Here is a 12,779-nt window from a genome sequence, read left to right on the forward strand (position 1 = left end):
CAACCAGAGACGGGGCTGGGAGAGGAGGAGTTCCCCAGGCGGCTCATAAATACATCTCCCGGCCAGAGCACAGCGCTTGAGAGCTCTGCGCCTCGTCTTGCCAGCGCGTTGCAGGTGCTAATTAGCGGAGAGGAAGAGTTATGCTGCTGCATTGTCCGTGCCGCCTGTGCGGGAACTGCGGCGGTACCTCCCGGTTCGACGGGAGCCTCGTGGCCTGCCCGCGCTGCCCCAGGTCTCGCTGCAAACGCAGCTCGGTGCTCGTGCTGCGAAAGAAAGCAGTCGCTCCCTGGTGCTTCTGCTGCGTGGGCTTCTCCCATCTCTATGCAGGCTCCAGTCAGTGTATCCAGACTGGGGGAGGCAGCCTGGCGCACTCTGCTCACCATCAGTGCATGCTTGGCTGGGGCCGGGGGCTCTGCCTGCCTTGCATACACTCCCGCCTACACCTGATATCAAGTGGGGGAGCCCTTATCAGAGATGAGCTGGCTCCGCTGGGTTGGGGGCACCCTCGGACACGTGCCTGACCCTTCCCCTTCTGCAACATTGGGAGTGGGCACAAGCTTTGCCCAGCGTCCCCGGACCGCCGGCTTCCGAGCAGGCACATTCGTGTCTGCAGAGCTCTGCTCTGAGCTGACTCATTGCTGCTTACGGCTTGGTTCGGTAGTGCAGTTGCAAGGGCGCCCGCAGTGCTGGCCCTGCAGTCTCGCTGCCCCAGTCCCCTGCCCCGGGGAAGGCTGGCTGTGGGCTGCGGCTGCATGCAGCTGTGCCCCAGCTGTGCTGGGACTCCCCCAGGGTCAGTCCACTGCCTCGCACACCCCTTTAGGGCTTCCCTTTCCTCTTCCCAGGAGGGGCTCAGCTCTGCCCCACTCCTTCTGTGTCCCACGAGCTCCCCGGGACCCTTGCTACGAGGTTTATCTTTGCACCGCCGATTACTCCTGACCCGTCTTGGCCCCTGGGGTACAAAGGAAGTCGCCTCTCAAGCTTCCAGCTAGGGGAACGAGGAGAATAACCAGCATAAGTCTTACAAGGCTGCCGGGATCAGCATGGCAGCATCCCGGCTCCCAGGCTGCCTCTGTCCCTTGCAAGCGTGCGCTTCCCCCCCGCGCGCACCCGTGCATTGCAAGGGCCGTGCCACATAGCTAGTGGAGCGTGCGAGTGGCCTGGTTTTCTGCGGTGCCGCCGAGCCTCCGCCCCTGGAGCATCGGCAAACCAGGCCGCGGGGTCCTGCTGGCGCGCGAGGTGACTTTGGGAGCTATATTTAGCTGGTTTCGTTTGTGGGCATGGAGCAGAGCAGCCAGGGGCTGCTGACAAGCGATTGCTCTGCGCCCAAAGCTGCCCCAGGCTCCCCTGTGCGGGTGCTGGGGCTGTCTGAGGTTGGGCAGGTCCCAGGGTATGGAGTTGAAGCTTGTTCCCTGTGAAGTGCCCGCACCGGAGGGATTCGGCAGGGCAACCTCTGCTCTACAGCTGTTGCTTATGGAGGCCTCAGCCAGGCTTGGAGCCGGGGACTTTGGCTGCTCAAGTGACTCAGCAGCTGCCAGGCCCAGCCGGGAACTGTCTTGATCCTGCGCTGAGTCCACCTGTCCTGTGCGAGAGATCAAAGGAGCAGGATCAGCGGTTCTGCTCTGCCACCTGGCACCCCTTTCCAATAACTATCCGGTTTATTGCCTCCTCCGCCCTCCTTCATGACGGCTTTGAACTAACCCTGTCCACCCATCACGGCAGGACTCCCTGCTCCCTTCTGGAGCATGTGGCAGCCCCACCATGAGGCTGGTTTTCCCCTACGTAGCAGGGGCCATGCTGCGGTCTCTGCATGGCAGCATGCAAGCTGGCTTTGCTGCTCCTGACTGCCTCCTCCTGGATGCTGACCTCCATGTTTTGCAGAGAAGAGCAGTCATGGGACAGGGACGCCGGCTGCTTATGATGCTTGCTGCATGTGCAGTGTGAGGCTGTGCCAAAGCTGTAGCCGGGGTATAGCAGAGCAGCACAGGGGCAGGTGCTGGCAGAGAGGAGAGATGTGGCTATTGGAAGTGCATCTGTCCTTACACACACGCGCCCACCCTGTTCACAATTGCACGCCACAGACCCCGTTGATATGAGCAGAGGGAGACCTGCCTAAGGGAAGCCAGCTACCAACTCACTGCAGCTGCTAGATCCAGCAGACGCCGCTGTCCCAGGAGACCTTCCCCGTTTGGAGATGAGAAGTGCTCAGGTGCACGAGACTCCCGGATAGGAAGCAGCAGGGAGGAGGAAGGAAGTGGGACACGAAGTCACGTTGCATGCAGCAATCCAGGGGCATTCGAGCGATGTTGTTACCAAGCCTGGTGCGGGGAATCTGCATGCACGCCCAAGTGCTCTCTGCCTTATGTTTGGGTGTGATCCAGGGTCTCTTTTCAACGGGGCGCGGATAAGCAAGGGGCTCTTGCACCTCGAGGCAGGTACCTAGTAAAAAAAATACTTCCCCAGGGCTACTAAAACCCGTGTCATGTGGTTGCCAGAGTCTGGGTCCCCTGTGTGGCTTGCCAAGTTCGTACTAGCCCCCTTCGATGAGCGAGCTGAATCAGGGTGCATCTCGGTGCAAACGGGCTTCCCAGGGCACTTGCTGCAGGGGGTGCAGTGCCTGTCGTGCCTTCCCCAGCACGTCTTGCCGTGCAGAGGTGAAGCCATTTGCAGACGGTTGCTCAGTCTCCCACAGCTCTGGGTGACATCTTGCGCAGCTCGTGGGAGCAGCGGTTGAACTGTACGGACTCGGAGGAGGAGCGATTTATGGGCTGAGCCTGGGGCCCAGAACCCCTGGAAGGCGCGAGGTAGAGCAAAGGTGGAGGTGGAGCTGAGCCTGGCACGGAGGGGCTCGCCTCTCGGATGAAGCTGGAGCTTTGACTTCAGAGCCCCGTCGCTCCTTTCTCGGTACCAGCGATTGCAGAGAAACGGGGGCGGGTGCTGGGAGGAGGCTGTTCCTGGCATCCTTGCCTCCGTGTTATGGGAAGGAGGGTGTCTCTGCCCGGCAGGTGCCTGGGGAAAGCCGGGAGAGGTCCTCCTTCCCCTGGTGCTCACACCCAGGCAGCCAGTCCTTGTAATTAGCTGTATTATGCTAATGTCATGCTGTGGTGGGAGCTGCATATGCCCCGTGCTCGGCCCTGGCTATCGAAACAGGCCAAGGGGGCAGGAAGGAAGCTGGGGATTGCTGTAGGGTCACGGGGGTGGGTGCAGACTCCCCTACGTTACAAAGGAGATGGAGACGCAGGCCAGACCCAGGAGCTCAGCTCGGCTCCAAAGCCCTTTCTCTCCCATCCTGGCCATGGCTTTGCTCGTTGTCCCAGGCAGGTCGGGCCCCATGCCGCCTGCCCGTGGCAGAAGTGACCGTTAACAACTTCCCTTCCTCTGCGGAGCCACAGAGGCAGGAAGATCCCGCAGCGGTTGCTCGATCTCCAAATGGGCTGCGACCACCACGCTTCCTCCACCCACCCTTGGTGCAGAGAGAGACCAGCCGGTTCTGCTGGGAGGTGGGGGTGACTTGCACGTGGTATCGCGTCGGGGTGCAAACTGGCAAGTCAGCCCCATTTCCTCCGGGCAGGGGTAGTTTGCTCTACTTCAGCTTCCCCTTGCTCCGGGATAGGAGCAGGCACACGCTGGGGCCGTGCGTCGGCTTTTCCACATCCCATCCTTAGTGTTGGTGTTGTTTGTCTCTGCCCACCTCCTCCAAGGCAGTGGGGTGTGGATTTGGTGGGGCAGCCCTACCCGCTTTCCTACCACCACGGGCCGACCTGGCTCCATACCCCACCGGCTGGTTGCTGCGTGGGCCGGGCTGGCCGAAGGCATGTGGGACCATGTGGCAGTCCAGGGAGAGCCACGTGTTCCTCGCTGGGAGCACTCCTGCTTGCAGCCAGCCTCGGTCGGGCTTTGCTGACAGCACATTAAGGTGGCGTGGTGCCTCGGAGCTGGCAGGATTTGTACTGGTCAAGCACAATACAAGAGGGGGCCCAGGCACTTCTCTTTCCCCTTGGCCCTGCTGTGCTAAGGCTGAACCGTAGCATGGCCACACCTGCAAGAAGTGCCAGAAGCTGGCGTAGCTGGTGCTGAGTCTGCCGTATGGTTTCTTGAGGCATTTCAGGACACTGCTTGGTCCCATGCACGGTGCTTTATGAACTTAGTAAGTGCCATGCTGCTAGGGGAGGAGGATACTTGGCCAGTGCTGCCTCTCTCAGGTCGTCTGCCTGCCAGCGCAACCCCAGAGCCATCCCCCTCCAGCTGCGTGTCCTAACACACATGTTCTTTGCCTTTGCAGAGCACTCGACGCCTGCCAAAGTGGTGAGGGCTGCGAACCCGAGACAGCGGAAGGGAAGCAAGGTACGTCTTGCCCTCCACCCGCCCCTGCTTCTGGGTGTCTTAACCAGCCTCCTTCAGCCAGGCATTCGGTATCTCTATTGCAGTCCTAGCCGGGCCCGGATGCGATCGGGGCCTGCGGCGCTAGGTGCAGCACAGACAGGCGGTAAGGGCCGAAATAATACAGGAGGGGAAGTAACATGCCCAAGATTGCACAGCTGGGAATAGGCCCCCATGCGCTGTCCTGCCCATGGATCGGTGCCCAGAAGCACTGCCGTCCCCCGAGAGGCTGTTTCCCTCCTTTCTCTGCAGGCCTGAACAACGGGTGCTCCTTGCTGCCACTGGAGCCTCTGGGAGCAACCCTGGTCCGTCACAGCTAAGCTAGGCGAGTTGAGGCGCTTAATGGAAATACTGTAGTTCCTTGCAGCGTAGATGGGACAGACTTGTGGAGTCGGGGCAGCAGCGTGATGGAGAGCGTGGGTGGAAGTGCATCAGCCTCTCCTCTGGCTGGGCCCGGCTTTGCTAATTTTTAAGGCAGAGGCCACGTTCCTGAAACCTGTGAGCCGGCTGCCATGTCCCAGCACTGAGACATCACCGCTGTCAAAGGGGGGACAGGGAGCTGGGCCCACCCCTGGAGGTGCTTAAAGCAAAACCCTCCCTCGGGGCAAAATGCAAGGAGCGGCCTTGTAGTCAGCCACCTGCTTGACTACCTGGCCTGTCTTGCCTTGCTCATGGGGGGGTGCCTGGCTGGGCACTTGCATTGTGTCCTCTTTGCCCCTGTCCTTGGAAGCGCCGTGCTCCCATCCCATGGCTGCAGCCTGCCTCTTGCTCCTGGCAAACACCAGGCTGAACCAGAGGGAGTGGGGAGCACTGAGCGCCTGCATGAAGGGCCCCAGAGACCAAATAGCTGCGTAGCCAGGTTCAAAAGGGGACTGGATACGTTCATGGGTGATGGGTCTGTTACTGGCTGTTGAACAGCATGGCTAGAGGTGCTTCCCTTGGCATCTCTAACCCTATAGCACTGGTTTTCAGGGGGGGTATTGAATAGGGCATGCTTCCCTTGGCATCTCTAACCCTATAGCACTGGTTTTCAGGGGGGGTATTGAATAGGGCATGCTTCCCTTGGCATCTCTAACCCTATAGCAGGGAGGGTATTGAATAGGGCATGGATTGCTAGAGCTATCCAGTTCAGTGGTCCCTGTTCAAGGGGGGACACAGAGCAAAGCACACTGGACAGGGCCCATTGCCCCTCAAATGAGTCCGAGGAGCCAGTGGACGCTGCCTAGTGAAACTGCCCAGAGACGGGATTGCACCAGGGACAGGAAGGTGGTCCTCGGGGGTCAAAGCCTCTGTTGTGGTGAGATAGATGGCTGGGCCAGGGCCAGGACTGGGCAAATGGACCACTGGTCTGACCCAGCGCGGCGCTGCTGATGTTCTTCATCCCAGAAATCGTTCCCAAGGAGCGCTCTTGCGTGTGTTGGGACTGGCGCGAGAGGGCGGGATGGAGACCCATGCCAGCCTCCCTGCTCTTGGGCTCGGTAGCGCTGTGGCCGAGGCGCCCTGCAAGCGCCGGACACGAGGTGGCGCCAGCTGCCTTTGCTGAAACAGCTGGAGGAGCAAGGCAGGAGGCTCCAGGGCTCTGCCCAGCAGCTGTGTGGCAAATCAATAGGATGTCAGGGCTCCTTTCCAGAGACCCAATGCCTGCAAAGGGTCTGACAGTCCTAGAGCAAACGTCCTGGCCAGCAAAGCAGCGACTTGAGAGGCCTGGAAGAGCTCAATAGGCCAGGGAGACTCAGTGTGATAGCCAGGAGTGGGAAGGAGCTGGTATTGCTGGCCCCTGCCTAGCCCACAGCTTAAGGGATGTGAGCAGTAGCTGGGTTGAACCTGGAGCGAGGGCACGGACATCCATGGCTTCAAGATGCCTCATTAGAGACGGGTTTAAGGGTTACATGTCTTGTGGCTTTGGGGCATCAACCAGCTTTGGTCGGGCTGGGAGGAGGCAGATTTCCCCTGCAGGCAGGTTATTCCGCCATTCCCTGGTCTGATGCACCTTGTCTCTTCCCTGAGACACGTGAAACATGCCTCAGTCAAAGGCCTCGCGGCAGGTAGAAGGGCCTGTGCTGTAGCGAGGAAAGGGGGGGGGGTTGCAATATTTGGGGGTTGCCATGCAGATCACTAATGAGATTTCTCTCCTCCATTCACTCTCCAGGTCGGTGACTTCGGGGATGCCACAAACTGGCCGACCCCTGGAGAAATAGCCAACAAGAGTGTCCAGGTGAGGCATGAGGCCTTGGGACCGAGCACTGCACTGGGTCACTATGTCCCGGGACAGCCCTGCACCTCCCCAGAGGCACAGCACCTGGGAGAAACCTTGCTGGATTAGGCCCCAGCTGCCCGGTGCTGGGACCCACACCTGGCTATGCATCAGGCTGCCTTGTGCCCCTACCAGCTTGTCCGTGTTTCCTCCTGCAGCAGGTCTTCCCTGCAGGGCTTTGCCTGTGCTGTTTCCAGTGCCCCTTCGCTTCCCTTGCTTTTCTCTTTCGCCCTCATAAGCCCCTCTCCTAATCCCGGACGTGTCCCCACGGTGTCACCTCCTCACCTGCACAGGATGTGCCCCCTTCACCTGGTTCCCAGAGCGCAGCAGTCAGAAGCTTTGCTCCGTGGTGCGATTGCTACCCAAGCGCTCCCTCCAGAGGTTGTCCCAGGTCCCCTCCTTCGTGGGCTCTTGCTAGCAGGTGGCTGGGCCTCCAGGCTGTGGGGAAGGAGACATAGCGCTGTCTAATGTAGCTTCTTTTCTTGCAAAGTGCATTCACGCAGGGCATGGCTCAGTCCTTCTTCCCCTTCTTTGGGGGCAGCAGCAAGAAATAGACCCGATCCCAGGTCTGGGGTGGGGTGCTGTGGCCTGTCCGTGCCATCCAGCGGAGCTTGGAGTAGCCAAGGGGCTGCGTGCAGACCAGCATGGGTGGCCCAGCGTCATGTCTGTGCTGCAGGGATGCTTGGAAGCAGATCTCATGCTTGGCTCTTCCCGTGGCATCCTGGCCTCCAATGTCAGCGGGCAGCCTTGCTTTCAGTGGCACTCGGCCATTGACATCTTTACCTGTTGGGTGTGCAGCGCGGGGGAGGCCAGGCCTGGATTGTCCCTTGTCTTGCGCCAGCCCCCAAGTGGGAACTGCCGCCTCCTGCCCCTGCAAAGCGGCTGCTGCCCCACTATGATCTGCCAACCCTGTCAGATTGATGTTGGACCCGGTTCCCCCCAGATCCCCTGAGCGTAGGGAGGGACAAGCTGCCTGCCACAGGCTTGTGCGAGCACCGGTGTCTCCCCTTCTACCCCTTCACTCTCCCCTGCCCAACTGCAGCCCTCTATCCCCAGGTAACAACCCTGAGGGTATAACCATCTTCTGTCCTCAGCTGCCTGGCTCCTTGCAGGATCAGGTGACAATGGGGCCTGTCTTTGCTGGTGGTCTGGAGTGGTTAAAACTGCAGCATCCTCAGCTCACTCCCTGCCATGGGCCCCGGTTCTGGTTCTCCCTCCGGGACTGGCACCCATCGCAGCTCCCTCGCACCCAGCCCTTGGCAGGATCACCCCAAGAGCAGAGCAGATTGTCCCTCCCCGTCCTTTCCCCATCAGCAGGACCCTGGGGCAGCTGTGAGATGAGCGTGAGCGCCCCGATCCTCGCAGGCATGGGGCCCAGCACAGAGCTGGGAGCTGCAGCTGGGCGCAGCTCTTTGGGGCGCTGAGGGCTCAGGAGGCAGCCAGGAATAGCCCACCGGGTGCAGAGCATTGCCTTTTTTGGCCGCTTGCAGGGCACTGCTATTTTGGGACAGAAGCTGGAGCCCGCTCCGACCTGTGGCAATGGCGAGACCTGCTCAGCCCGTGGCTCCCGGGGGCAGAGTGACTTGGGGTCAGGGCCAGGCAAGGGCCCTTCTGTTTCCCATCTCCCTTCTGGCTCTGAGAGCTGCCATCTGTCACGGCCCCGGGGAGAATATGTCCCTCTCTCCCATTCCCGGCGCTGGATAAGCCCCAGCACCCTCTGGCTCTCAGCGGCTCCCCTGTGGGCAGGGCTGAGAAGCCCCCAGGTTGCTGCCAGCAGCTCGCTCAAGCCGGGGGCAAAACCCTGGTCGGGTGAACTGTGTCTGCAAGCGAGTGGTGCCGGGACACGGTCCTCAGCTGCAGTCGCTTCCCTCCTGCCTACCCCTGGGGCTGCGGAGGGAGCTCCGTGCAGCCGGACCGGGCTGCGTGGTCCTGTCTGCCCACTCCCGCCCCAACCGGCCGGCCTTGTCCGCCCCGCAGCCGCACAAGCCACAGCCCCTGCGGAAGCTGCCGATCAAGAAGGACATGAAGGAGCAGGAGAAGGGGGACGGAAGCGACGGCAAGGAGAACCTGAAGGCCCGATCGGACGAGTCCGGGGAGGAGAAAAACGGTGACGACGACATCCAGAAGGCAGGCCAGAAGAAGAAGGGTGAGGATGGGGGGTTCCTCGGTGCCAGTCAGGCTTGCTGGTGCCCCTGCGCATCCCGCTGGCGATGGTGCTGTGCTCCTGTCTTGGACATGTGCTTCTAGGCCAGTGGTGACCCCACAAAGGTGGATGCCAGCGGCCCGGGTGCTTTGTAGGCTAGCACGGGGGTTGTTATCTCTGGGTGGTGCCCCAAGCCCACATGTCACACTGCCCCTGTCCCTGGCACAGGCAACAAGCACAGGTGGGTCCCGCTGCAAATCGACATGAAGTCAGACGTGTCGAGGGATAAGACCGCCTCCCGCAACAACCGGCAGAACGAGCAGCACCGACACCCCTCCAACAACCGCGGCGAGCTGAAAGGTGGGTGGCAGAACAAGTGCTGGGTCAAGCCAGACGGGACGTCTGGGCTCTGTCATGGCCACGGTGCCCGATAGGGAGAACCTTATGAGATGCCCTGAAAGCCTTTGCCTGAGCAGCCCAGATGCCATGGTGAGGGGCACTCCTTCCCGAGCTCCAAGGGGAAGCTCCCAGGAGCCAGTGTCGGTGCTGGTTCCTGCTCCTCCAATGCAAAGGCAAAGGCTCCTCTGGGCACAGGGCTGCGGTCACTAGATCCTGGCCAGCCCTGGAGCAGCCTGGGCCTTGCAAGAGGCCTGAGAGCAGGGGTCGTGCAACCACGGCCTCCGCCAGCCAGCTTGCAGCACCGGGCCTCCTCGTACGGCCGAGGCCGCTGACGTCCCCCATCCCGTGCCCCCGCAGGCTGGCACCCCGACAACAAACACGAGCGGAACTGGACCGACCACGACGAGACCTCCAGCGTGAAGAGCGAGGGCGGCGCTGTGCGAGGAGCTTTCCGGGGAAGAGGCCGTGGCCGGGGCCGCGGCAGGGGCCGGGGCAGAGGAGGTACTCGCTGTACGTACGGCCTGTTGGCAGGTGGGGGTGGGGGCCGGGGAGCAGGGCACGGTCGTGGCGGGCAGCCCCGGTGGGTCCCCAAGACCAAACGGTTCCTCTGGGCTGGGTTCCCACAGCGCACTTCGACTACCAATACGGCTACCGGAAATTCGACGGCTCGGACGGCTCGCGCGCCCAGAAGTACACCAGTAACATCACCTACTACTTCGACAACATCAGCAGCACCGAGCTCTACAGCGTGGACCAGGAGCTGCTCAAGGACTACATCAAGCGCCAGATGTAAGTCTCAGCTAGGGTCCTCTGCTCCCAGCCGGCCTGGGAGCGTGGGGCGGGGGCTGCGCGTGTGTCTGACCTCCCCCACCATTGCCTCCGCAGCGAATACTACTTCAGTGTGGACAACCTGGAGCGGGACTTCTTCCTGCGGCGCAAGATGGACTCGGACGGCTTCCTCCCCATCACCCTCATTGCCAGCTTCCACCGGGTGCAGGCCCTGACCACGGACATCAGCCTCATCGTTAAGGTGAGGCACCGGTGTGCTTTGGGGTGTGGGTAGGTCCGTGTGATGCCCAGAAAAGCAAAGCTGTACCCTTCCTGGCGGTTCGAGGCACTGAGGCGGGTATGGGATCAAGGGGAGACCTGGGGGCCGGGTCTGGGCTGTCTGCGGCTGCCGTGTCCCGGTAACCACGCTGCTGCGGGGCTGGGTGTCTCCAGGCACTGAAGGACAGCAAGGTGGTGGAGATTGTGGACCAGAAGATTAGGAGAAAGGAGCAGCCTGAGAAATGGCCCTTGCCTGGCCCTCCCATGGCAGACTACACGCAGACCGACTTCTCCCAGCTCATCAACTGCCCCGAGTTCGTGCCCCGACAGAGCTTCCAGAAGGAGACAGGTGGGTGGTGCAGAGGGGGCTGGTGGCACGTGCCTGTGAGCCGCTGCAGGCAGACCGGGGTCGCGGCTGGGGGGGTATTGTGGGGTGAGGGGAGCAAGCTGGAGCGTGCCGGGTCTGAAGGGTGCGTCCGTCTCCCGCGCAGAGTCCGCGCCGGGCTCCCCCCGTGCTGCTAGCCCCGTGCCTACCAAGACGGAGGAGGTCAGCAACCTGAAGACGATGCCCAAGGGCCTGTCCGCCAGCCTGCCCGACCTGGACTCGGAGACGTGGATCGAAGTGAAGAAGAGGCCCCGGCCCTCCCCAGCCAGGCCCAAGGTGCGGTGCGGTGCTCAGACCCTGGTCTCTCCTGGGGCAGTAGCTCCGGACAGGCAGGGCCCTGAGTTGGCTTCTGGGATTGGTTTGCATGGGCTGCATTGCATCTCTCCTCTTCCCATCCACTCAAACCCCTTATGGAGCCAGTCCCTGGGTGCTTTGCTTGCCTTGAGGCAGGGAAGCAGGGGGGCTGGTTGAGGAGACGCTCCCGTCCTGAGGGGCTGGGCACCTCTGGCATCCCCAAAGCCCTACGGGCAACAAGAGGCCATGAGAGGAGGTCGGGCCTTGCAGCCCCGTGTTGCTGCCTTATCTTACCCGGTACATCCCGAGGACAGAGGTTTGGGGCGGCCAAGGAGAGCTCAGCTGAGGAGCCTGGAGCTCCCTAGGTCTGGTGGTCTCCCAGCAGCCCAGTCCCCCACAGCCTTCCCCCTGCTCTTGCCCTCGCCTGCAGAAAGCAGAGGAGTCGAAAACGCCGCAGCAGCAGAAGCAGAAGGACCAGGACGAGCCGGAGGAGCTGGACTTCCTGTTCGACGAGGAGATGGAGCAGATGGACGGGCGCAAGAACACCTTCACCGACTGGTCGGACGAGGACTCAGACTACGAGATCGACGACCGCGATGTCAACAAGATCCTCATCGTCACGCAGACACCCCCCTACCTGCGCCGCCACCCCGGGGGTGACCGGACCGGCAACCACACCTCCCGGGCCAAAATGAGCTCGGAGCTGGCCAAGGTGATCAACGACGGGCTGTACTACTATGAGCAGGACCTGTGGACCGAGCAGTTCGAGCCCGAGTACTCGCAGATCAAGGTGAGCGCCGGGCTGCGGGTTAGCCTTCCAGGCTGCGTCTGCACGTTAGGGGGTTAATTCAGCTTAGTGAATCCAGTGGACGCTCCCAGCTTCTGCCCAGCACTCAGTTGACTTGGGTTTACTTGGTGCTGTCCTGTAGTGCATCAGGCTGACCTGGACTAGACATGGGAGTGTGTCCGCCCAGTTTGCAATGAGTTTCGTGGGTGTGGATGAGCCCTGGAGCCAGTGCAATGCGGGCATCATATGGAGACAAGCCTGGAGCATGCCCAGCTGACAGGGCGCCTGTCAAGAGTGGGGCCAACGTCATCCATAGCCATGGTGGGAGGGTGGTATGTGCATGTCCGCTCCAGGAAAGTCCAGCTCCCAGGATAGGGCTCTTGGCTGTATCGGGTGGATTTGTATGTTCTGGGAGCAGGAGGCGGCGCCAATACCAGCTCTGCATCCTCTTTGTTACCTTTCCGCTGCAGCAAGAAGTGGAGAACTTCAAGAAGGTGAATATGATCAGCAGGGAGCAGTTTGACACCCTCACCCCAGAGCCCCCGGTCGATCCGAACCAGGAAGTCCCTCCTGGACCCCCCCGGTTCCAGCAAGGTAAGGGGTGCCACAGCCTGGGCACGGGAGAAGGTGGATGCGGCCCGCTGGAAACGGGTGGCTTCTCCAGCACGTGGGCCCTGGTGCCTGGGGGCAGCACAGCGAGGACCTGGACGGACCTGCCAGGCGGGATGTGCCTCCTGAGCCTTGCGTGGTGTGCTTGGCCCGTCGGCTGTTGTTAGGGGCTCTGCGGTGGTGTCTGTGTGTGCACACTCTGTATGCTCAAGTGCAACCAAGGGCTCACCCTGACCCTAACTCTGCGCTTCTCCCACCAGTCCCCACTGATGCGCTGGCCAACAAGCTCTTCGGCGTCCCCGAGCCATCCACCATCGCCCGGTCTCTGCCAACGACTGTGCCAGAATCACCCAACTACCGCAACGCCAGGACGCCCCGCACCCCCCGCACGCCACAGCTCAAAGACCCGACTCAGACGCCGCGGTTTTACCCGGTCGTGAAAGAGGGCAGGACGATAGATGCCAAGGTGAGGGGTGCCTCAGGC

The 12,779-nt window shown here is 61.6% G+C and overlaps 1 protein-coding gene across 4 annotated transcripts in view; it reads left to right on the forward strand.

Moving 5' to 3' along the window:
- Nucleotides 1–12,779, forward strand: part of LARP1 (La ribonucleoprotein 1, translational regulator) — a 46,721-nt gene that overhangs the window by 25,255 nt on the left and 8,687 nt on the right. For 3 of the 4 annotated variants that reach the window (XM_059712935.1, XM_059712932.1, XM_059712934.1), the window contains exons 2-13: nucleotides 4,280–4,341; nucleotides 6,527–6,592; nucleotides 8,609–8,777; nucleotides 9,003–9,134; nucleotides 9,531–9,683; nucleotides 9,800–9,962; nucleotides 10,059–10,203; nucleotides 10,395–10,569; nucleotides 10,712–10,881; nucleotides 11,330–11,689; nucleotides 12,157–12,280; nucleotides 12,556–12,761. In XM_059712935.1, the coding sequence (XP_059568918.1) occupies nucleotides 8,654–8,777; nucleotides 9,003–9,134; nucleotides 9,531–9,683; nucleotides 9,800–9,962; nucleotides 10,059–10,203; nucleotides 10,395–10,569; nucleotides 10,712–10,881; nucleotides 11,330–11,689; nucleotides 12,157–12,280; nucleotides 12,556–12,761 (1,752 nt within the window). In that variant the 5' untranslated portion in view covers nucleotides 4,280–4,341; nucleotides 6,527–6,592; nucleotides 8,609–8,653. The remainder of the gene's footprint in view (nucleotides 1–4,279; nucleotides 4,342–6,526; nucleotides 6,593–8,608; nucleotides 8,778–9,002; nucleotides 9,135–9,530; nucleotides 9,684–9,799; nucleotides 9,963–10,058; nucleotides 10,204–10,394; nucleotides 10,570–10,711; nucleotides 10,882–11,329; nucleotides 11,690–12,156; nucleotides 12,281–12,555; nucleotides 12,762–12,779) is intronic. The other variant, XM_059712933.1, reaches the window with a different exon arrangement.

This window comes from Alligator mississippiensis, chromosome 9, assembly GCF_030867095.1.
Source record: "Alligator mississippiensis isolate rAllMis1 chromosome 9, rAllMis1, whole genome shotgun sequence".
Taxonomy (NCBI): Eukaryota; Metazoa; Chordata; order Crocodylia; family Alligatoridae; genus Alligator; species Alligator mississippiensis.